The sequence below is a fragment of the Ptiloglossa arizonensis genome, chromosome 3 (assembly GCF_051014685.1).
Source record: "Ptiloglossa arizonensis isolate GNS036 chromosome 3, iyPtiAriz1_principal, whole genome shotgun sequence".
NCBI lineage: Eukaryota > Metazoa > Arthropoda > Insecta > Hymenoptera > Colletidae > Ptiloglossa > Ptiloglossa arizonensis.
Genome location: NC_135050.1, coordinates 4112298 through 4138934, shown reverse-complemented (window position 1 = coordinate 4138934; position 26637 = coordinate 4112298). Strand labels below are relative to the sequence as shown.

Sequence of the window (26637 nt, the reverse complement as noted above, 5' to 3'; positions counted from 1 at the left end):
AATCATTTATATTTCAACAAAATAACGCATGTTATCATACCGTTTATATACAAGTTAAACAATAATTTAAAGAAAGTCAAGCTAAAAAATTCGACGAATTAACAAGAAAATTTATCATGGCTTCTTGCAAGAAATGGCTTTTATTAAAAATTTTACTTTGTTTAAGAGGAATATTATTAAAAACTTATACGACTTGAGAGTAAATGTACAATGTATTGAAATAAAGAATTTAAATTTCATAAAAATTTCTCGATTAATTAGCTATTTCAAATGAACTTATCTTTTTGAAGTAAATTGTTCTTGTTAAATAATATCCTGACTATGTCCTTCAAATTAGCTGCAAATGCACAGCCGAAGATCATTACATTGTCTTTATATTGTAGCGAGGCAAATAAAAACACGTGAACAACTTTTTGTGGCGGACTGTACTTTGAAAAGGGCAACCTACTACTCTCGAAATTATGCGTCAACGAGACGTCAGTGGCACTGAAATAGTAAGTAGATGCGCATGTATTTGACAAGATACAACGAAGTTTCGAAGAAAGAACCCGCGAATGTATAGAGTTTCTAAGGGTAATACACGCAACGTTTATGAAATGAAACAAATAATTAAAAGATTCCTATACGAACCACAAATCTTGCGATGCCCTTCTATGAATTTTCGTTGTTAACTCATCAAGGTGGAATTTTTATTTTCGATAGCTGACATCTTAGATGATAGTAAATTTTGAAATATTTGATAAATTTCTTTAAATTTACATAAACTAAAATTTACTTGTCCGATTAATTTCAAATTTTAAGGGTATGTTAACGAAATGCCATATAATAATTTAAAAATAGTAATTTTCTCGAAGAATAGTATAACTAATATTAAAAATTTCGAATCGTACGTAAGACTTCGAAGCATTGTTCCAAACGAAATCTTATCGATGGAGTGAGTCTTCTTTTTTTTTATTTTTTATGCAAAATTGACAAATCTCCACTGTGAAACATCAGTGCACATTTTATCTGATTTTGTAGTTCCATTTGATTAGAAAGTACAGTATATGTACACGCAAAGTATTTTTGCCACATAAATATAAAAAATATAAAATATTCTTATGAAATAAAATTCACTGAACGCGGGAAACACAATGTATACAATAAAATACGAATAAGAACAAACATAACAGAAAGAACTTGAAAACATACGCCGTACCTCGAACCAGCTTGAAAGATTAATATAATTAATACAACGAACGAGATGTGCTTCGAGAAAAAGCTTTCGAAAAATGTTACCCGCTCGATTTCTTCAAATTCGACTTGGTACATCTAATGATATTTCACATAGACTTTTTAACCGCAGAATCAATTGCAAAGCTATGAAAGTAATAAAATTTCTTCACCTACAGCACCGTCGCTAAAGTAACCGAGGCATAAATAAACGAATTCGTTTTCCTCGGGGAGAAGAAAGAAGCATCGAAACAGGTAAAAACGACCGAACCTGCCGTTGTATTTCATTCATTCGTACTTGTCAGTTGTATCACCTGGCGACCTTTATCTGGAATCTGACCGGTTAACCTACTTACTTTTGTGTGAGACCGTGACAGATCTGTAGAACCGCAGGGGGAGGGGGGAGGGGGGAGGGGGGAGGGGGGAAGAGATTACAGAGGCTTCGAGCCTCTCGAGAATTTCGAAGTCGTCGCTTTTCTTCTTGGTTTTAATCATAGATTATAGCGATGAAGTGACCGACGTCCTCGGTATCTCGTCTTTGATCGATCCACGACGAGAAAGCATCTCACGAGAACCCACGGAATCAGATTTTCCACTTAACGATTACAATACCTCGAGGTCGCTAAAAGGATTAACTCTTTGAAAATACCACGCTTCTCTTTTCTCTCTTCGATTCCTTCCTTGCTGGATTGCTGCCAGCCGACAGCAAGCTTATTGAACGGTACTGTTCGTGTAGTATTGTTTTTACCATTGTTTACTTTTGAAAAACTACTCTCGTTGAAAAGATATTCTGGAACATCTACTATAACAATTTCATGGAAACAGATTGTTTTGAACAAGGTTGTACTGAACAACCTGGTACATGCATGTACATGCATAGGTGTGTACCTACATTGTTTACTTTTTAAAAACTACTCTCGTGGAAAAGACATTTTGGAACATTTATTATAAGAGATTCATGGAAACAGAATTTCGTTTACCAAATGCTTCATAAAATAAGCAAACGTACCGTAACGTAATAATATTTACAGTACATGGGTATTAGCTTTATTCCACAATATAACATTATACTATAGATATTATCGCAAAAAATGTATAGTATCTTGTTTTTGAAAGAACTAAACATAGCTCTTATGCTCGTTGAAATAAACATAAGGAATTTGCAAATAATTGGATTGAATGAATTATGTTAAAAAGTAAAAGTTACAATTCCATTCCATTCCGTGGAAATAGTAATTTTGGAACTTTCGTTAGAAAGAGTTTCATAATATAAATCAAGCTCCAAATTTATAATTCATTGTAGGTAATAGATTTCTTTGACAATATATAATATTATATTACACACAATATGATAACATATTATTTCGAATACAGAATACGAAACAATGAGAAACCAATAGTCTCGTAATAAATATGTAACAGAAACGTGCACTTGAATAACTTTTCGAACGATCGAAATTTAATGAAGAAAATATGCGCCTCTATTGCGTGAGAATTTTTATTTTAATTTCTTATAAATTTTATTCAAACTGGAACATTTGTTCATCTATTCCAAATACTTCATTTTTTATTACAATTTTTATTACAACTGTGAGTTCCATTGTAACTGCTTCAACGAAACCTATTGAAAAAGTTCGATAATTGTTTCCATTCCTGCAATATTCGCAAGAGAAACGATCGAGCAACTTTGAACAAAATTTTATCGAATTTATTTTAATAAATTCGAATCGGGTATTCTTGTATCGGATAAAAATAAACTAGTCGTAACCGAAAGCAGTGCTCGATTCCGAAACTACAACGAGCCTCAAGGGGTGCCGAGAACCCTTCTCAGATTCCTGAGATGGTACAGGTAGAAAATTTGTGTGCCGGTGAAACGGTCCGACGCCGAAGAAGAGGGCAAACATCGCGGCTTCGGATAAAATTCTCGTGAACGGATGAGTCGAGAACAGGGATCTCGTTGCTAACAAGGGTCCGCTTATTATTTCAAGTGCCACCATACACTTTCGCGGACAGGCCGAGTGACATTCAATTCCGTCCGAAGACAAGAAACGATTCCTCTCGGACCGTTAAGGTAATTGTGCGAAATACCCTGACTAACAAAACCGTAAAATAATGAATCGATTATACTTTTAATTAGTGAATTACAATATCCTCTCGAACAAGAACCACCGAAAAGAAGCCATATTTCTGTATACAACTTGTTCGAAAAATAAACGTAGAAACGAATAAAAATGCAACATATAACAGTGCATCGATAGATAGACGATTTGAAAATAATCAACCAGCAAAATGTTATATCAACGCGTTATATCAACAGTTATCTAACCGTAGTCTGTTGCTCCAAGACAAGAATTTAAACAAAGTTGACTTAAAAAAATTGATCGATCAACAACAAAATTTATCGAGGCTTCGTGTAAGAAACAACCTATTATTAAACATTTTACTTCGTTTTCGAGGAATATTATCAAAGACCTATACGCAGTACAAGTATCAGTAACGAAGCAAACAATCGTAATAAATCGTAAATAATAATCGTAAGTGAAGTAAAAATCGTCAAGATTTCAAAACACCGATCATTTTTCCAACGTTCGTTTCTTTTCGAAGGAGATTTTCAAACGGCTCGATACTTGCAGCGATAAATCAATTTCTTGAACTCGAGAAATACAAAGCTCGTGATTCCATTCAAAAAGGATGATTCGTTCCCGAGGGGACCTCCGAAAGGAACTACTCGATGTCGCGTCATCGTCATAAACGATTTTAAACATTACGAATAAAACAAGGAACATTGCCACACCCATCGTACACGTGGGAACGTGACTTCTCGTAATTCTCGCACGCGGTCGCGTCTCTGCAAATTTCCGTTTTGAAATCAGACCCTGTGGGCAACTCCTCAAACGTCAGACCCTATTTTGCTTTCTCTCTCTCTCTCTCTCTCTCTCTCTCTATCTATCTATCTATCTATCTATCTCTCTCTTTCTTTCTTTCTCTCACTTCGGTCCCTTGGATGGACGAATCGTGCAGCACGATGTTCGAATTAACGCTGTCACCGCAGGCAGGAAGAGCGAATAGTCGAAGGCGGAGATGCAGAATTCTTCGCAAACGAAATTGCGTGGCCATGCGTTCAACCGTACCGCGACACGAGTCAGTCTATCCGAGAGATAATCACGCCACAAAGGGATTCTATTAAAACGTAATGAGAAAGATTAAAGGGTGTCGTGTTTCAGCCTCTTCAACTTGTCTTGTAAACGTGTTCCCAACAAACGAGGAAAAACAAACACAACGATCCCGTGGTGTGCGACTACACAGATACGTATACGACCCGGTGGTGTATTTTCGGACCGATATTTTGTACTTCGCGTTAACACCGGATTCTCCTAAACGTGGATAATTGGATAATTAACTAACGAATTTCAGAATTCGCGGAATGTCTTTAAGATCGGACGATAAATTCTGTCCACGTAATTGGATTCTGCGTTTAGCGAACCATCCGTTGGTTCGAGTACTATTTTTAGTTTGATTAACGAGCATCTATTAAGGTACTGTCATATGGACAACGATAATGGCTCCTTAATAGTTTAACCCTCGACCGATAAACATCGTTTACTACGCTCTAGGTTGCTTTCATTTTCCACATCGATACGTTGCTTGTTCGTTTTCCTTCCATCGTGTTGTTCGATCGAACGTTGATAAATCGAATAAAAGAAACACGAGTCGTATCAGCTTGAGAAGGAATCGGACACCATACGACCTGCAAGTTGCGAGAGTTAACGACGAGTAACATAATACTTACATGCACAATGTAATCTTTAGACACCTCGTACGATCGCGAATATTAATTAATCCTCGCTTCTTAGGGCCAATGCACCATATTTTCTTTGGTATACGAAAAAAGTGGTCACGATCCTCGAGTACGAAATACCTTTATCGAACGACCAAACTTATCGAACAACCTATTATAACTGCACAACGCACAAAGAACAAAGCCATTAAAATGCAATACCTAGGATTACAGTCAAACATCGATTTAATTATATCGAAACCCTATATCAACGCGTGCTTTCACGTTCTTTCTTTTTTTTAGTATTATAAGTTATAAATATAATAATGCGTGACATACTTACATTCCGCTTTATGTACATAGTATAGCTAATTAAACCCAAATGGATTTTTAGAAGCTCGAATAAAAAAAAAGTTTCGTTTATCTCTCGCTTTCTACGCTCACTTCCACTTCCTCTTTCATCTCACGCTCGAATTATAAACACTCATTCTCTCTCTCTCTCTCTCTCTCTCTCTCTCTCTCTCTCTCTCTCTCTCTCTCTCTCTCTCTCTTCTCTCTCTGTCTCATTCACAGATGTCTCTTACACTCATTACCGATTTAGCATCATCTCATTACCTTCATCCTATTCTGGGGACGTACATTTATTACCGAAACTTTTACACCATTGTACAATCAAATTTCTCGTCCTACATCGAACTCCCATAAATGAAATACAATAAGCACTGATAAAGGATTTTCCAAAAAGGACGATAGAACTAAAATAAAATAAAATAAAAACTACGAAAGATAATCCGGTACCCGTTGTTTTATTTTATAGTATATATATTCGTTTATATCATAACTGAAATGCAATATCTTTTAAACGACCACCATTATTGCAATTAGTGGAGCGAATCCGACAAAAAAGGCCAAGGAATGTCCAATTCTTGAGAACGTTGTAAAATCGATAAATTTTGATTCTGAGCAACATTTTTTCATACAGTAGAATATTCTTTCCGCTTCTTGCACCACGTTGACCTAGTTAACACATATTGGAGCGAGTTGATCGACAACCGAACCAGTGGTTTCAAATTTTTCCATTAAACGATGAATTGCAAGTTCTATTGGTCGATTACGTGCACGAAACTGCGTTCGAACGAATAAGAATTTCGATAATAAATTTTCACAACTGTGTATCGATCCTCGATGATTTACAAAGCACTATTGAATACAAATGTCACGTGAGACAATTTAAAGAGAAACATGACGACTGTGAGGATTCGAAGTTCTATCACTCTTATTGGAAAACTCTATATAAGCACGATTGTGTCTATTTTTCTGCTCACTGCATCGATTCAGACTACGTCTTTATGTATTTCTCTTCTGTCCTACTTTTGTTTTCAAAAAAATGTTTTCTAAACAACATTGTTCTTCCAAAATTCTGCATGCCTTTCTTACTCCATTCAATGTGAAACTTTTTATCGGAAAAGAAATTATTTTAAAAATATTGGCCACGTATAATTGAACTAAATGGAGAAAGAACAAAAATGCAGTTACATAATGCAAGTATTAATTATAATAATTATTCGATGAAATCAATATTTCATATAAAACATGAAGTAGAGACGAGTTACGATGATTCGAAATACTTGTATCTAAAATTTACTACAATTCAGAAACGATGACGATAAAAATTAGAGACGTGACTTAATGATGAAACAACGTGATTAAGAGATCTTCTTGACAAGTTGACTGTCAGACCAATCAATATCCGCAAAGCTCCCTACGAGGTCGTAGTTTTATTTTTATTGTTAAAAATTTCACCTGGCATCTATTTTTGAAACCATATAGAAATTTATGAGTTCTATGCGTATTTGTCATACTCGAAACAAATATTATAATAAATATAGCTCCAAACAAGCAGAGTACATTTTAAATAAATGTTTCAATCCTTATAAAATATACAAATACAAATAGTCGAGTAGGTTCTCGACTTACGCAGTTAATTCTGTCTAAATCTTTCTACGTAAATCGTATAAAAGATAAACAACGTTTATTCGTTACTCGTTGAATTAAAATTACATTTTAAATTGCAGTTGAATCTAATCGTTATCTATTGTGAGAAACAAATGTTATTCATTCCTGGTTGCTTTGATAAATGGTTTTATCACGATGTATCGAGGACAAGAAATTATTCGATAACAACGTCGCGTGACAATGTTGCGAATCGATGTAAAAAAATTTCTAAAACAGTGAAAACCGAACAAAAATAGAATTATATGTAAGTCATTATCTGTGATGGACAGACGTATCGAATTAAGTAATTAATACGTAAAGATTTAGCTAGCAAGATACAAATATGTTGCAATTGTAAATGAATATTAATCGTAAAAATAAGTTTTTCACATATACATAGGTAATTGTTTGTCTGAAAATCTAGTGCTCGATATAAAATATTTACAAATTTGCGAATAATTCCATGAGTGAATAAAAATATAATTGCTTGTAAAACACAAAAATGCACTTTCTAGGAAAATATATATAAGTTGCAAATTGAAATGTAGCATGTACGTACGTATTAGTTATAGTTTATACTAATTTTTATCTGTCTATACTATTAATTTGTTATAGTTTATATTCTATTATCAATTATTAAAATTTTCTAATACTCTTCATTAACGGTCTCTAGTTTATGAATCAACATTTTTTTATTTCAGACCTTCCAGTTCTCGTCAAATATGGCAGCCAACAAACAATGTTTCACCAGAAGGGGTTCTGGGAATACTGAATAACTTCGCCATTTTGTGCGATTTTTACTTTCGAAAAATTGTAAAACGAAGTTGAAAGTTATATTTATATTCCCTGAGAAAGACTACATTTTTCATTCAGTAACTACTTGGGAAAAATAATTCGCAAACTTTGCCCATTTTTCGATGTCTCAGAGTGGTGTTGCCCCTTAAGCTCGTTGTTAAAAATAAAATAATTTCTTAACGATTACATCGAGAAAAGATGCGAGGTAAAACGATCGGAAGAATTTTATTTCATCGACCGTTCGAGCATTATTTCGCGTAACGGATAATCCTGAATCGGTTGCAGAAAGATTTCCAAAGATTACTTCGATGGCTTCAGTCGCTTCGTTTACGGATGTCTCGCGCGATGCAGATACCTCGAGATAGCCGACTAAAAATGTCGTAAGACATATCGTGCAAGATACCTATAAATACCATGGAGCTATCTACGGAATTCAAACGATTTCCCACAAGACCTATGTATAGGACACGAGCGGGGAGGAAATATGGAAATATTTCACGAACCGAGGAGAATAACCACGACGCTGCATGTGTTCGGTTTCCTTTAGTGGCTGACGACCCTTTGGATCGACCGTTGGCGGAGAGTGCAGTTTCCAAGGATGCAAATAGAGGATGCAGTCTCTTCTGCCCTCGCGGCCGGCAAAAATACATCGGCGTGCACGTGCACCACTTCCAGATACCGTAAATCGATTCCCACGACCACCGAAACTTAACCAACGCTCTTCATTCGTTGTTGCATCCCATATGGCCGGACGCATTCTTATACATACACCTAGACACGTTCCCTCGAATCACCTTCTCCCAGTGTTTCACGACAGGGGCGAACGCGGCTTAAAAATATCTAGCAATATATTAGATCGTCGCTGGGATTTTATCTGCTTGGACAAGCAAAAAGCAGATAAGGAACAGCTGCGCGCGGTGTCGTCAGGAAATTAGATAAAAAGATAAGAAGCACTTTTTTTTTTTTATTTCCTCGTGAGACTGTCATTTACCACCGGTTGAGTTACAAACAAAAAGTATGGATCTATGTGTCACCCAACAAGACTTTGACATTCGTTACAGGCAACTCGGCCTTTATCGGGCTTGGAGATCGATAGATGCTCAATAAGACGCAATTTATATCAGGGTGTCGATTAACCAGAACATTTTCAATCGATGGCAATTAACTCTGAGCTGGAAGAATTCAATCGCAATTAACTCGAGCTTGAATTTAACTTCAATCGCGATTAAATTGCAGTCTAAAAATTAATTTTTCATTTTCGATTACGCGAAGAAATTAATTCTTTCTTAGATCTGGATTCTATTCGGTTACCCAATGTATATATGTACGTATATATATATATATATATCGATTCCGGTTACAGTTATAAATTCTCGTATTGATTCTTTAACGGTATATGTGTGTATGCATTTATGCATCTGCATACATATGTTATTGGTATACGGTATGGTGATCGGTTCGTTAAATTACGATTGATACAAAATTTACGTACAATTTGTAAGTTTATTGTCTTTTTTAACTATGTGTAAGTTTATGTATAATTTGGAAGTTAGTGACAAATTTGTAAACAATTTTATAATCGAAATTTGATGCATACGTTCAATTTACGGAGAGTTTTAATCCTTTGATTAAACGTATTTTCAAAAGATATGCTGCTGCAATAGACAATTGATCAATTGTAGTTGCTGCGAGTAATTGATTCTCCCAATTAAAGAAATTAATGGTCAATTGCAGCCGCAATTGCTGTAAGCAATTGATTCTCGTAGTGCTTTTACACAAACAGTGCTTTTCAGATCAAAAATCAATAAAAATGCAGTAGAACGAGATGTCTATTGATCGAAAGATAAGATTACAAATGAGACGTGTCTCAATACTATCGATCAAACCATTCTAAAAGGAAAATGTACACGTATCCACGATTCTATCGGTACCTATCAATTAAATCAAGATCAATATCCGTTTAATTACGTTCACAGGTCATCTATAATAATAATAAAAACAATGACAGAGATAACAGTTGGTATTTGTAACGGTATCAATTGAGAACGATTCAACGAGAATCGCGAAATTTTTTAATTATTTACAAAGCAATTTTTGTTACTTTCCAAATATTGATTAAAATCATTCCAAAAACCCCGGAAAATTGGACTTGGTTGATAAATAGTTAAAATTAGTACAATAACGACAGACATATATATTACAAATTAAGGAAATGTCGGAAGTGATCCAATTTAATCATTTTTAGTCTGTAATTAAATTATAATTCCTGTACGACGTACGAATAATTACCAGTCAAAAATAAAAGAAACGATAGTAACCGGTAACACTAGACGATCAATCTGAAGTTCAGACTCTAAACCTCAAATATAACTTCGTAAGATTAATCATATGAACGTCACACGATTCGTGCTGAATTTGGAAAATTTAAAGAGAAGAAACGAATGCAACGATAACGATAATAATTTTCTCGAAATAATAATTACTGAACAAAAATAATTCGATACTTTGCTAATTCGTTATTACGACACTTGATTAACTTTATAATAATTATTCGACAAAATAATTTTTCCCACTGGTTTATCACCAATACAACTCCGTAATAAAATGTTCATAAATAACAATACCAGCTTTAATTCAGACAAAGAATATTAGGTGATCGATCTACGAACATAAACAATTACGTGAACATATTTCGTAAAAAATAACTAAAGATATATAAACATAAACATAAAGAAAGATTTATTCGAAGTTATTCGAAATAACATCTCTGATAGTACACAACTATGTACAGCGATATGATTTAAATGATATCGATACTTCAAGGTCAACGAGTATTAATCTTATCAATGACAATTTTGTTTATCTCGATACTATGCTTGGAAAATTGATGATTGAATTTGGCACATCAATCTCTTAAAATGTTCAAATGAAACAATTAATTTTCAAATTTAAAAAATTACAATTTAAGCATTGCAAATCATTTTGACCTGAGTCCCATCGATTGATTATATAAACATTCTATATCTTTCTTTCATTCAAACTTAACTAAAAGTATAAATTAATTCTGGAAGAAATAAAAGCACCTCAATTAAACACAATGAATTAAAATTTAGATTGTACAACATTTTGGTTTTATAAAATGTTGACACCAGTAGATTCTTATCTTTTTATAAAGTCTCAACGTTATACGTTTAATACGCAAATTGTCAACGTCGTTTATATCGGCTAAACGTAAATTGGAATAGACAACCAAATATTTTATTTTATAATTTTTAATCGTACTTTGTGTATACTTTGTAAACTCGACTACATTGTCTCGAGGAGAGCCCATTATAATTATATCAGAGTCTTGAAAACATTATTTATCATTGTCTATTCTTAGATAGGATTGTGTAATCCATACAGTCATAGTTGGACAACGAGTAATCTCAAGAACGATAGTATTGGTTATATTTAAAATAATCTTGTTCAAGAAGAAACAATTTCTTTAAACAAAAACGTATCGATATATATATTTGTATAAAATTTTGATATCGTTGCAACGAGTAGAATGTACTCCAAGTTTGACCGTTTATTTTTGGACCACATTGCATTTAGAAAATACCGACGCCAATAAAAACACCGGGCGAATGTAATATGTTAAATAATTTTAAATCTATCATAGTGATTATTGCAACTTTAGATATACAATGCAAAATTACAATTGAAGTAGATACATACATCCGTGTCCTAACAGCGTAAGTACTGAATAAACAAATAAACGCACAAAATGACTTTTCGAAATTATTCTTTTAATGCTTTAAAATTGTAATACATGTAAATATTCTCTATGCAAATAAATGTTTCTTTCTTTCAATCTTCTATCTTACCATTTTGAGAGAAATATCGATCGTTAATTAGAACTTTGAGACATATTAATGAAAATTTGTAATTTAAGTTCAAAAGTATGGTTGAAGACAATTGTAACATCATTGGTCAGCGTCAAGAATAACGTTATAATTGAATATCTACCGTCAATTTCTGTGGCTCATTTGATTTCATTTGTTTCATTCGAAAGAGATACGTTGTACGATAGATTATTTCAAAAAATTGTCGTGTTTCATATAAGTGCAATTCGAATGTGAAAATGGGTGCAATTTTATTCAATTTTATTGTATCGGTTCTCATTTCCTAGAGGCCGATTTTAAAATTTAAAAAAAATGACATTTTGCGTAAAAATGTTCTCCTTTATTATTGAATTACAACCTAAAAAATTGATGACTCAAAAGAATGATTTGACAGATCCAAGATAATCTTATAAAATATACGTACACTCTATTTCGTAAAATAATCTGATAATTGATATTATCGCGCAGTCTCCAAGTGTTCTGAGAAAAATGCGTTTCAAATTTGGCGTAAACAAATACGATTCTTTTAACGAGATACTTTTTATATCGTTTTTAAGAATTATATCGTTTAAGAGTTAGATAAAAAGAGATTTTCATTATAATAAAAGGATCTCAAATGAGCAAATAATCGAGAAATATGCAGGCCTAAATTATTACCAATTTTTTGCCATGCAAGTTCTTACAATTAACTGTAACTTTGTCAATTTTCAAAATTTTCTCATGAAACTTCTACAGATCTTCTTCGTGCCATATATAATTAAATACGCAAATGAAATCAAAATCAATTTCTTGTTAACTCATAAAGACACTTAAATACTGTCTTAAATGGAGCCAAATTTAATTATTTAAATTAAATTTGTTTGATTTAGTCATTAATTTTATTTTCGACTTTTCTTAGCAATTTTAATTTGCTGCAAACATGTGTTATAAGTGAAATTGGCCTTTCAATATAGACCGAATGACTTATTTTCTATTCTATTAAATAAAGTGGCGTTAAAATTTGTTCAAAGAAAATCCTCTTCTTTCGCTCAATTTTAAAATAAATAGGAAATGAATAAACAGTAAATATATTTTCAATTTATTTGTTAGAAATATTACAACTTAAGAAAATATTATTATACCAAATTAGGTAGCTTTATCCTACATAGTTTTGTAAAAGTCAAGGTACAGGTAAACCACTATTATTAACTACTAAAAAAACCCATTTTCCAAACATCTTTCAACATTGAGCTAAGTACAGGTGTAGTTTAACTTGTAAGTTATAAAGGTAGTAATTTTATTAAAAGTAACGATCCTATAATTATGTACTTTGAACAGTCTAGTATCTCTGCGATAATTTCGATTAAAGCAAAATTCTTCGAACTACGAGAGAAAGCATCGGGAAAACATCGGCGCGATTATCTAATTTATTGCTCGACTTTCTGACAAATTACATCTTTCATAATTGAATACTCTCGCGTCGATAAGTTGCGATTCCCCCCCAAAAATAAGAAAAAGAAACATCGAAGAAAAAAGAAGAACGTTAGAAAAAAAAACTTCACGAAGAGAGCGATTATCACTGTCTTATCAGTAGGTATTAAAATTCAGCGTGTAATTAACTGCGAAATACGAAGCAAATTATCCCCGAGAATATGAAAAACGATCAACAAAATTCGTTGTTGATAAATTACTGGTTTTGCATTTTTCTTCTTCCGCGTAGCGGAAAATTACAAATCGCGGCAGGTGACTCACCCCGCATATAGGAAGGAACAGACCGATGACGTAGAGCATCGTACTGGTTACCGTCGACGTGTGGAACGGATGATTTAGTGACTCGTCATTGCAGAAGAATCCACGTTTATACGGCTTGCCAAAGAGGAAGAACATCAACACTGTCATGCCCACTGAAACGATAAAAGAAAATTGAATTTTAATTGGCGTGGTTGCTCGATTAATTGAACTTGCATGTCCACGTAGGTATAGGTGTAGGTGTGGATGTAGGTGTGGATGCAGATGTAGGTGTAGGGTAGGAGGGAATACGGGCAGAGATTTATGGATGTCGCTGCAGCGTGATATATTCCCAAGAACACAGCGAATAGAACATCGCGCCACGAGATGACAACCTTTAACGTTAGACAAATTCATGGTTTGCGCATTCAATCAACGACTCTCATCACTCTCGTTTACATATTGGTCTCCATAAATTATTCCATGCACCAAGAACCAAAACGGTCGTGAAACTTTTTTTATACCTACCTATCCACCTACATACCTACACGAACCCACACACAGAGGTACATATATAATTATATTTTAAATATTATGTTTCTATTCACTGACGTATTAAGTCAATGAATGGTATACAATATTACAATGTATGAACGTTTCAGTATCGAGAAATCAAATATCTGTCTGTTGTTGTTGGACAAGAATATTTATTTTGTTCTTTTTTTATAAATTCTTTTAACGAGTAAGTTAAAACTAAGTTTTTATAAAACTTATAACGAGAGAACTTTTTTTAAAAAACATTAATTTCAACTGTTCGAATGGAACGTATAAAAGAGGTAACTATTTCGTAGAAACCATTAGGTATACATTATATATTATAAAAGAAGACAAATTCCATTTTCGTTCGAAACCTATTATAAACCTATATTAATAACTTGTATCAAACACAATATAATATCGTGCAGTACAATATGTTACTAGATCATTACATGTATTTTTATCTAAAAGTACTTAATAATCGTTTCGTTAAGCTTTTTATAGTACTTGCTCAGAAATATCTAATAATCTCATTATCTAATTGAATCTTTTCTTTGAAGATAGTTAATTACGATTGGTTCGTTGATTGACGCAGCCTCGCGACCGAGCCGCGTTAAATGATAGGGACACTTAAAGGACAGCTAACGAGGCAGAAACCACGACAGTTATCGAGGCAAGACTGCTATTTAATACTATTTAATAGTTTTTCGAAACGTTATGCCTTGTATACCAATGTATCATCGTTCATTATCTATTACCTATATTTCTTTCGTTATTTTCTTGAAAAAGTGTACCGAAAATACGAAAGAAACTATAAGAAAATTAATTATTTTGAAAATAAAGACTCAATGGATAACGATTTTATTCCGCAATTTCGATTTATTTTTTCATCGAAAATCGCTACACCTTGTTAACTTGTATTACGAGTTACGTGGCAGCCTGTGCACTTTTCCAACACTTTCGATAAGAAAGTAAAAAAGATCAAGAAATCGCAGAACCAAAAGCCACTACGCTTTGGCAAACGGATACAGACAACCCAAACACTTATTATTATAATAATTCGTTAATTGCCAGTGATCATCTGGTGCACGAATTTCAACTCGCCAACATGCGATTATCGGTTGTCGTTGCGTTTCACTTTTTGCTGTAACAATCCCGCCGGGGGCTCACGGGCACACGATAATTTGAAAATTGACCGCCAGTGTATTATCAGTGACGTAGTCTTTATCGTAACAAATTTCCATAATTTCCGATAACGACTAACCACCACCAATGGATCTCCGTGCGTTATTCAGCCACGGTTATCCACTGGAGAGTTACGGTGAAAAATCGTTAACAACGCGAGAAAATGATGGCGTGGTCATGAAACGCTTACGTGTGCTTCGCGTTTGCTTATGAAAATCCTCGCGAGCCGTGCACCGGCTACCTGGAAATCGCTCGAGCGAGTCAGCTATTAAGATAATTGTAACTCCGCTTTGAGTGAAACGAGCCAATACGGTGAGCAGCTTGTAACAATTTGTGAGATCGCACATGCTCGTTATTTATGCAACCAACCGCGCTCGACCTCGGCTCGCATATATATATATATATTTTACGGACTGGTTCAAGTTCCATGATAAGTCACGAGGTAATTGTGCCTTGAATTTATAGCTGGCTGTAGCGTGAACCGGTAATGGTTAGAAATATGTGAAACGTTGTCTTCAAGGACTATTCTCATACGTATTCGCTGTTTTCCGAGATAACGTTCGACGTTTCGTCGAACGAATGGAAAAAAAAAAAACATTGTTTATGTTTCCCGCGGAAAGACCTCGATGCTTCGACCGCGCGAAGGTATCGAATTACATTGCAATTAATTGGCACCAGGCTGACGATATACATGTATATCGAAGCAACGAGCGTTAATGATAATCAGTTCGTGTTATCGGGTGTTTGCTGTCATTTGCGTAATTGAGTTGCATGTTTATCTAACGGCTATGTAATGTCGTAACATCCGTTCCAGATAAAGTCAATGTATTTAGAATTTTAACTAATATCGGGCTAAGTATACCGAGCAAGAAAATCTTTACAAGGTTCTACCGGTTTTCTGTTACCTTGATGCAATCTTGTTTATTTGCAAGCTATCCACAGAAATAGACAGATACTTTTCACTTAAACGTGCTGGTGGTTTCTTTTCTCGAACGATTTCACAGTTTTCGCTTCTACGGTCGATAGCACTATACGTAGATACTTTCTTCGAGATACATATGTATGTACGTTTTATTAAAACGAAAGTTCTTAGTCGCAAGAACGTATAACACGGAACAAATGAATACTTAAATGTAGCAGGAGAGAAAAAGAAAGCAATATATTGTAGTGTTTATTAACATATTTTAGGAGTAGTGTTCAAATTACTAATAGATTGTTCAATAAGTTTTATCGAAGTACTACATTGAACCTAGTAAAAGAGATGTACTACGAGAGGAATCAATAGTAAGAAAGATCCTGAGATCGGTTACTATAAATTGTATCGAAATTTTGTATAAAACGAAGCAAGTTTTCATATTTAATTTCCAGCAACTTTTGTCATGCGTAGATTTTCTATAATAACAACAGTAAGCCACGTATGGTACTGAGGCCTTTTCTAGGAACTATCGAAGATCTTCTTCGTGGCAGGAATTTTGAAATGTTATGTAACTAAATGTTATGTAAATGTTTTAACACTAGAACTGACGGTGAACGTATTACTATTTCTATCAGACCACATACATCTATGTATCTTCAAAGTTATATGGGGAAAGAGGAAATTAATTTACGAGTACCATTAGTTGTCTATTTTTATAATTGTCCACGAATATTGTAGGCAAAGGCACCGTTAATAATTGAGTAATTTTAAAAAGAAGTTTCAAACAAGTCAAATTGATCCCTTTGGTAGTCTAGTGTTAAATTTTGTTGCTTTATGAATATGTTCTCCATTTTATTGCGATACAGCAGCACGTGAGTTTCATTTGTTTCATTTATATACATACGTATATAGATTCAACTAACAGAATATGTGATTGGTTCAGTTTTGTTTTAGAAACGTCGATATACAGTACACTCGTTTGCTATCTTTCGATTAAATAGAGTGAAATTCCAAGCAATTATAAAATTTATACATTTTTATGCACGTTACAAGTATCTATTAAATTGTAAAAAGGTAACTTAAACTCAATGCACGATACTAATATACTTATATAAATACACATAGTTTTACTTTACCGAATGTCTTGCAATTTTGAACAATTTTAACGATTTTTAGAAAAATGTGTTTACAATTTCGGTAAAATCGGTCGAATGTTCGGAAGTTGATTCGTTTAAAATTCTATAAAATGTTCAAATGTAGGTAAATCTTGGTTAATGCAAATAAAGGATCGCAAAAGTTGATCGCCTTATTATTATAGAATTCGCACTACTCGAATACTTGAAATAGAGAAATTGTTTCTAATTTACAGAAAATACATATGCAATATAAAATGTTAAACGTACCTTTCCCTACGTATTTTATTAAATTGTTATAACATAAACGTGTTGTTATGACATAGGTTGTTCGATAAGTTTTATCGCAACCTAGTACTATACTGTTCAATAAGTTTAATCGAACGACGAAACTTATTGAACAACCTAGTACTTTCTCCTCCTTTTTGATATCTTCGTATACGTAGTGATAAATCCGTAGTACTATGTCCAAGTATCTGTTTTCTGTTAACTTGCATACATTGATCCATATTCGGATCAGCATCCGTAATTTTATGTTTTTCAAAGTACACAGCTTGAAATACATATGTACGTAAGTCTTCGAATTCTTCGAGGGTGAATTTCTTTTCGTTTTCTTCGGTTGTATTATAGTCGTATATTATTTGCATTTCATAATCCCGCAACGAAACAGAAGAAATTTAGACATCGTTAAAACAAGAAACTAATTGCTTTCATAGTTGGAAGAAAAGAAATCTCACAAACGTAGAATCGACTGAATTTTTATTAGCATTAGACACGACCTGGTATTATTTTATAATTTTCGTTAAATCGAATATCGTATTCATTAAACTCAGGTTTTCAAGACTGTACAAATACTAAAGTATTGTATCGACAAACTACTACTAGTATTAGTTTGCCGATACAATCTAAAACGGACTAAACAATATGAAATAAACAGATGTAAGCAGATTAAACTTCGAGTAATTGAATTTTACAATTACATAAAACTGTTGGTACCATTTTGTTTGGACGACTTTAATTCATATCGATTACATATGGCTTCTTATTTACGTTACGCACAGACTCACTGTATAACCATTGATGCAGGAATTGTATTTTCCATAGAACCAACGAATTATAACATTTTTTTGAAAATATCTCTCTATATGCAATAAACGTTTTCCTATTCGATGCGACAAGTTCCTGCTAATCCCTAATAAATTATGGGCCTGATAAGAAATTTAAAAAAATGATAGAAAATTATATTTTGTATACAAATACAAATATAAAAATGTTATTAAAAAATATGCTTGAAATTCTCTTTGTATCGCTAAAATACGCGGTGACTTTTAGGACATCTTGTAATGAAACACAAATTTAAAATACGAAGTAATGTGAGTGAACAATTTTGGACTTTAACATGTGCGCCCAAATCACGAAGTATTAAAAGATTAACCACTGAATGTGATATGTAAGTACCTACTTTGTATAACGATAACGCCTTCGTATTACGAATCATCCCCACCATTGTTTATGTTCTTCTGTTCGGAGAACTGTCAACTCGAGTGACAGAGCTTAACGAACATATGAACGTATTATACATGAGTTTTCAACGGTTCTCAACGAATCTGAAATCGTACCGATACAATTTAGAAAACCTTATGTGAGTTTAGAAATGTGCCTAATTTATTAATAAATGTCGATTTAAGCTTTTTAACCAATGTGACATACACACGCACACACACACCAATAAAGTGGATGTTAAATACTCTGTAATAATTCTAGTTTTAGACAAATTTTAAAATGTGAATTGAAACTATAGTGTTAGATTGCAATCGATTAAAGTAAATTAGTCAAAAGTTATGTCAGATCTCTCCAATTTTTTTAAACATCTGTAGCTTGTGTTCAACAAAACTTCGACGAGAAATATTTTGTTTTTACTTCTCGATACTCATATATTTTATGTTCATAACGTTCGATGCTATTTACATTTATCGATAGCAAAGAAATCAGTGAGGTCCGATTTAGGAGACGATTTTGGCGATTTGACTTCTTGGATAAGAATTTCCAGATGCAAATAAATCCAAACACGATCTAATTTGGACTATTTTAAATTATATGCAATTAAAAGTTCCTAAGAAATAATTTATACAACGTACAAAAAAAAAATAGTCTGAATACAGTCATATGTGGTCTTATTTTCACAGAAAGGAACTCGACGGTCCATTGATATCGCTCCAGTACTATTGCGAAAAATATAGAAATTTTTAGATTGCGTGCTTGTAATACAAGATACGCTAGAAATTGCAATCACTCTTGGCGTATTTTGTGCGATCCTCTTATCGGATAATTCACACGTGGCTGTGTCTCAGCTCGAGATACAAAAATTCGATACCAAGAACAAATTCGCTTACCATCCCTTCTTAGCCTCGATGAAGATAAGCGACTTTTCGCTGCGCGATCGTAGTATGTTTTTCCTTATTCTTCCAATTGAAAGTAACAAAGACGGGAATACGATCGTGCAGTGAAAAGTTATTCGTCTGCATCGAGCCTTAAAGTATTTCGAGCAGACTCGATAAGGTAGGTATCAACAAAATGTTGCTGTATATGATTAAACAAACGAAACACTTGTAAAGCAAGTACGGAGTAATGTTTTCACAAAATCCAAAGCAGAATCGTATTTTGTCGAAAGAAATGAAAAATTCAATACAAGCAATAGCAGTAAAATAATACCAAATTAAAAGCAATATTTTATATACACTTTCAGTTTATACATTACATTTATACATGTATAATTCTATGTATACTTAATTGCACACTCTGACATTTTCGAGTAAAGGTCTTACCCATTGTATATAATATTATATTGTATATAATATTTCATACACACTTTCAACGTCATACATTACATTTATACGTGTGTAAGTACATGTATACTTAATTGCACACTCTGACCCTTTCGAGTAAAGCTCTTACCCATTTTTGAACAAAGAATGCAGCAATTGTTACAAGTGGGTCAAAATGACTCTGCGTCCGCTGAATGTGGGTTAACAATTGCGGAGATAAAAATTCTCTCACGAAGATAGTTTTCACCGAAATCGACGATCCGATGGTCCGTTTTTTTAAAACAATTTTAAAAATAACAAAATGATGATTTTACGCTCCCCCTTCTTCTCTATTTTCATATGCTCCGCAACATATTTCTTAACATTGAGTACAAAAGTAATTACGGTTGACTAAGGTTGACTAACTGCAACCTCTAACGATATAGTTTTATTTCAAGGTATAATAAATCGTATAAAGTAAGTAAATATAATACATTTATTATACGTAAAGGTCGTTTGACAATCGTGTTATTTAACATGCTTGAATTAGTTTTAATATTACCTACAGCACTGGATCATTTGGAAACAGAGTAGATAGAAAACGAGTGTTGCATTACACGCAGTCATTAGATCCACATATGCGTATCAACGACAAAAACGAAATAAATATCTTTATATTTTTCATTACTCGTATAATTACGAGAATATTATTAATAAATCGACGAGATTTTTTCGTCAAAAATTAGTTTGAAGACACCCTCATTTGGACTATTCGTAATGATATGTTATTCGAATTGTCTTGTAAAATAGCCTGAATAAGATCATATTTGAACTTAATATTCTCATCGGATAAATCTCGCCAAACTATTGATAATACTTTCATGAAGATGTAGTTACAAACGTACAAATTTGAATGTTTATTGAAGCATGAAATTGGACCCCCTTACATATCTTATCGCTTTTACCAGAAACCATCGACCTCGGGAATCAACTGGTCCATGACTGAAGTGCAATGTAAAAATTGTCCCTTGATAGCCAGAATTATTGTACCACACTATCGACACTTAGAATAGGGTATCAGAGTATATTTAAATCTTTGATCTTTTCACTCTGTTACCATATAGTACAATTCAGAATTATAAAATAAAATATTACTAACATTCATATTTTCATTTCCATGAATAAGTAGAATGTATCATCTATCTTGACGATCTTAAATGTTTTCACTGTTTTTAATAATGCAAAGAAAGTGTTTGTATATTTTTAACTGAAATTTACATAAAAGTAATTGTAGACCACTTTTCGTTCCAACGCTTCTCAGATGTCGTATCAAGTATCCTATCGATTAGGGTATTGTTTTACATTTCCAAACCAAATTAACGTATAAAATTGATTCTCAAATTCCATACTTTTAACAATTATAAATAGATGACAATAGTAGATATAAAAATAAATAATTCAAAGCAGGTCGGTTAGCATTGATTTTCTATGCAACATCTTTTCGGCATAAGAAAAATTCTTTAAGAATGTTTCTTTAACAATGTGTTAAGTACGAATACCAGTGAAAACGATATTTGGGTCAAGAAAAGCTAGTTGTATTAACCTTTCACAATTTCCACAACAAACGCTTGTGTTATTGAAACGTTTTGCCCTTTTCATACAAACCAGAATAGTATAGAAATTACGAAAATTGTTATGCAAGAAAAAATAATTTGTAAATCTTTTTGAGATTTAGGAATATTTTAACGATATAATGTCTAATTTTGAAGAACGCTCATGCCTACGTTAAAAGTGAAGCGTAATAGGCTGACTATTGCGGTATCAAGTAATGTGACAAAAATACTCTGAACAGTCGTAATTCGTGACATCACAGAACAAAAGTAGCAATTTCATCATCACCAAATGGACAATAAGTTATTCCTAAAAGTCAGTCTATTATAAAACGCATTAAATTTCGTTATCGGTGCAAGTTGAAAATCAACAATGGAGTAAACGTATTTCATTTAAACAACTATTAGCTTCCGAACTTGTTAATTTTCTGGAAATGACAGAGAGAAACCTCGAAATTCTAATCGCTATTAATTATCTTAAGCAATTTCGTATTTAACTCAACTAATTTATGAAGACGACAACATTAATCTTCGTTGTTTTACAGAGATCAATAGCATTATTAAATTTGAAATAAAATAGCGTCATATTAACAGCGAAATCTATAAATGTTTCATTAATTATGCAATAGACTATTCCTTAAGGTAAGTGACCTTACCTACCGTCAGGTGTTCACGCGTGACAATAATAACTTATCATTTACAGTATATGCGATTTCTTTAAAAAATGGTGAGACCTGCAGAAATACTTGATAAATATTCAAATTTGGAAACGTGAAATCGATCATCAACGAAAATTACGATACAGATGAAGGACATCACAGATCATTTTTATCGGCAATTCATTCATAATTATTTATAATAAAAAATGTAATAATTAACTCTGTATTTTAATTTAGTGGACAAAAAGTTACATAATATCATAATCGACAGAATATCTAATATGAAACCTGAAAAACGGTAAATCGAAAAGCACTTCACAACTATTTTTATGTTATTTCATATAAAAATATTTCTAAAATATTCTGTTATTATCAGAATATTCGTAAATACACGTTGATCATTGTTATATGATTGAAAATTGAAAAATACAACATAGTTCTCATTGGTTGGATTTATTTAGTTTTTTTAATTTCTATGCTGTTTCACTGAATATATGTAAATATATCGAAGAGAGCATAAAATCCTCGTATGATATTGTACGAAAGTCCAAAAAAAGAATCTAAAAAAAGTTGAGGATAATTGGAACAACAATTGTGTTATACATATTTGCTGTAAAAGTATATAAAACCGAAATTTTTCAGCGGTTTTTGAGTTTTCTTTAGAACTTAAATTTTCAATTAAAAAATCTAAAAAAAGGTTCCCTAATATGTGGCTTTGTAAACGCTATTGAATAGGATAAATTGGGCAAAAATACTATTTTCAATTTTTAGCTTTTCATTTTCCCCAAACTATGATACAAAATTGAAACTTATTACAGACTGGTTTGTTCATAAATATTTTTTGTAAACAATACCGATGCATTCAAGGCTTCAAGACTTCAGGACTTTCGAAATTAGTCAAGACTTTTAACATTTTCCAAATGTTTGCAACAACTTCCAATTTCGAATAATTTTCGAAGCAATTCGAATCTTCATATTATTGAATTACTCCGATTCTATTCGAGACAGACAACGCCCATCGCTGGTTATAGATACTATAGAATCCTAGAGAATATGTATTACACATTTTAGAACCTTAATTTTCTGAGCGATATCTACAAAAAATAAATAATTTTAAACAGAATGATACATGATCTTCTGGCACCGTTCTGAAAACAAGTGCATTCCTCTACAATGAAATACTGGTTCTTCGAATGCACATTTATTTTGATGTTGACATCATTGTTGAATCAAACTGCGCGAAAAGGTGCACTATTTCTTGAAAAAAATTATCCAAAGTCCCAGTGATCTAGACTCTACATGCACTGGATGTATTATAATTTTAATTATAAAATTATAGTTTCATTTTCAAGAATGACGCATCAGTAGAAAAATTTGGATTTTTTTTTACAAGACATTCTAAAAATGAACAAAACGAACCACGAAAACTATGCTTGAAAGTATAGATACATATGTACCTAAATTGTTTCGATAAAAAAGCAAACATTTTTAATAATAGAAAGTAATTATTACTTTCAATAAGCGGAAGTAAAGTAATTAAAATGTGTTATTTATGTATATATTTACTGGGAAACTGTATAATGTTGGAATCGAATTCTCTTGTTTCGATAAATGATGTTATACGAGAAGAACGAGCAGCGTCAACATGTACCTCGTGTTTCTCGCGCTCAATAAATGTAAGCGATACGTGTAAGAAAACAATTTACTGTAACAGTATCCTTGTCGGTGAAGTTCCTCGTGTAATCACCGCGTTCGGATGCATTTACTGCGCGCGTCTTATGCAAGGGCTGATAATGAACGCAATACGTGTTATACTCTTCGTGATTACTAACGCGACGAGAGATCGTGTACAGTCTAAGCAAAACGGATTTAGATCCGCCTTGACATCCATTTAAATGCATAGGTGTTCTCCGCTCTCGTCATCGCCGCGAATTTCTGAAGACTCGATGACTAAGCAAAGAAACTATTTAACAGTACTGTTACTGAAAGTTACTGGCACCATTCGACATACATCGTCGTCGTGCATGTTCGTAACTTTTTCTTTTCAAAAGTTATTTTTGCGAGTTAAAAAGCTGAACACTTTCAAGTAGTATCACATCCTGTTCCTATAACCTTCTTCTTAGGTCTTAACCCAATTTTTTAATAATATTAATCGCTGCGACTAGATTTATTCCTTTCAGTCTGTTTTTTTTCTTATTTAAAATTCGATTATCCATCAAATAAAGTCATACATCCGCATGGTTCGTTAAACGTGGACCATAACTTTGAAATTAATTTTAATAACAACATCTTAAACGCATCACGCTCTTTGTGCATTTATACATATGTATGTATATTCCTTGATGCGTTCCTTTACAAATTTTGTATATTGAAAGCGTTAAATAAAAAAGTATAAACGTTCTTCGTGTTCAACCGTGTCTGTTGTCAGAAATTTTCAACGCATATTATTTTTACAAAAAAAAAACAAAAACTACATATAACATTGCATTGATTGCAAACAGTGTAATCAAAATAGAATAAGAATAGAAACTATCGACTTTTTTTATCGCTCTTAAAAGAAAATTTGTATGTACTACTTCTATGTAAGTACATCGCTTTTTGATTGCATTGTATACCGTTTGAGAGTACTTAATTCCAATAAAAATTTATTCGACATATCTGATAAGTGCATCTATAAACGTTCGTTGTCTCATTGTACCTGCATATACGGCCGCGAAAATATATATTTCACTCTGTCAATAAGCATATTAATTAAAGAAAAAAAGGCTCATTACATTCTGTACACAGAATACTTTTAAATGTATTATACGGGACTAATAGCGCAAATAGCAATAGCGAAAATGGAAGCGGATTAATTTACGACGTGATTATTATTCATTATCAGTATTGAATAGACGTGTAGGAAATCTACACACTCTTACGTTATCACGCTGCTCGGTTTTCCGATTGCCTTTCATAGTTCCCGAGCACGCACATTGTACATCAATTTATTATTTTAGCTTCTATATACCAAATACTCTATTTAATCTTTCCAAAAGGGGTTACCCAAGCAACAATTTTCTTCTACTTTTGCAGATGTTAAAATACATCGATCTCCGCGGATCTTATCGAAATGTCAAAACCAAAAGGTAGATACTAGAACATTAGAGCTTCCTATTTATACAAAGTGAGATACATAAAGCGTCAGCATCCATTTTCGCAGAAACTATCAAAGATAACTGAAGTATATTTTCTTTGGCGTATTATGGGTCAATGGAGCCTTGTATGCCATACGCGAGTAACCAGATGTATCGATATTGAATAATTATTGATATTAAGAGAAACAAATCTAAATACATGAAAAACTAAAGTATTACTTAAACTGTGGTAGTACAATATGCAATAATGAGAGAATTTGATTTGTAAAATCAAATCGTGTAACTTTCTAATCTGTTGAAAAATAATGATTTTATTCGTTCGGAATATGTATATACATATTTTTTATCCCTTTTTTTCTCAATCTATGTTTAAGATTTTTCTTTTTGTTGTTATATTCGAAAATAAAATGCCATGCAATATGTGGAAAGGTTTAATAATATATATAAATATAATTTAGCCTTTAGATTCAAAAAATTACATTTGGGATCGGGTTGACCCCATCAAACCAAATACCTTTTAATGTTCAACCAAATTATTCCAATTATCAATGATCGCTGTTTCGAGAAATACAACAATATGAACGGATTTTGAAAAAAAATTACCTCATTTATACATAAGTATTAAATTTCAATAAAGTCGTTTCGCCTAAATTTTCATAAACCATCCCCACCATTCTCCTACTACTCAGTATCTTGAACTGAGCATAATTTGATCTTACGAACAAAGACAGTGAATAGATATAACAAGAGTAAACGAAAAAAAAATAGCGTGCCAAATAACGATGATTAAGCTCGAGCACTTCAAAGATACGCCGCACACATTACGATGAATCATCCAATTACAAAAATTTAAACCGTGTCAACGAATTGGTAAGGTTCTCCCAAATAAGATGAGTCCAAACACAATATAAATTAAAAAATTTTACTACTCTCTATTATCTTCGATATATGGGATATTTAAATTCATTACAGATAAATTTACCTCATTGATTCATTGTTACTCTTATTGTAAAGTTAAAGTGCAAAAATGAAAAATTTTCATTTTAACAATTGAATGATTCATCATGATGCATGCAACGTTTCTTTAAAATGCTCAATCATCCCTACTTCGCACACAATTTCATACTCGCTTACTATCACTGTTTTTATTCTATTTTTTTATCAAGAATCTCGAAACAATTCCTAGAATAAAATCGCTACCTGCTCCGCAATAATTTTAACGCCAATCTTCAATTATTTAAACTCAAACAAGCACTATTGTATTTCGTTTCGTGCTTTACCA

The 26637-nt window shown here is 32.7% G+C and overlaps 1 protein-coding gene across 4 annotated transcripts in view; it reads right to left on the bottom strand.

Annotated features, from left to right (window-relative positions):
- LOC143144892 (putative phosphatidate phosphatase) overlaps positions 1 to 26637 on the bottom strand; it is a 96353-nt gene that overhangs the window by 51580 nt on the left and 18136 nt on the right. For all 4 annotated transcript variants that reach the window (XM_076307774.1, XM_076307771.1, XM_076307773.1 and 1 more), the window contains exon 2: positions 13399 to 13550. In XM_076307774.1, coding sequence (XP_076163889.1) covers positions 13399 to 13550 — 152 coding nt within the window. The remainder of the gene's footprint in view (positions 1 to 13398; positions 13551 to 26637) is intronic.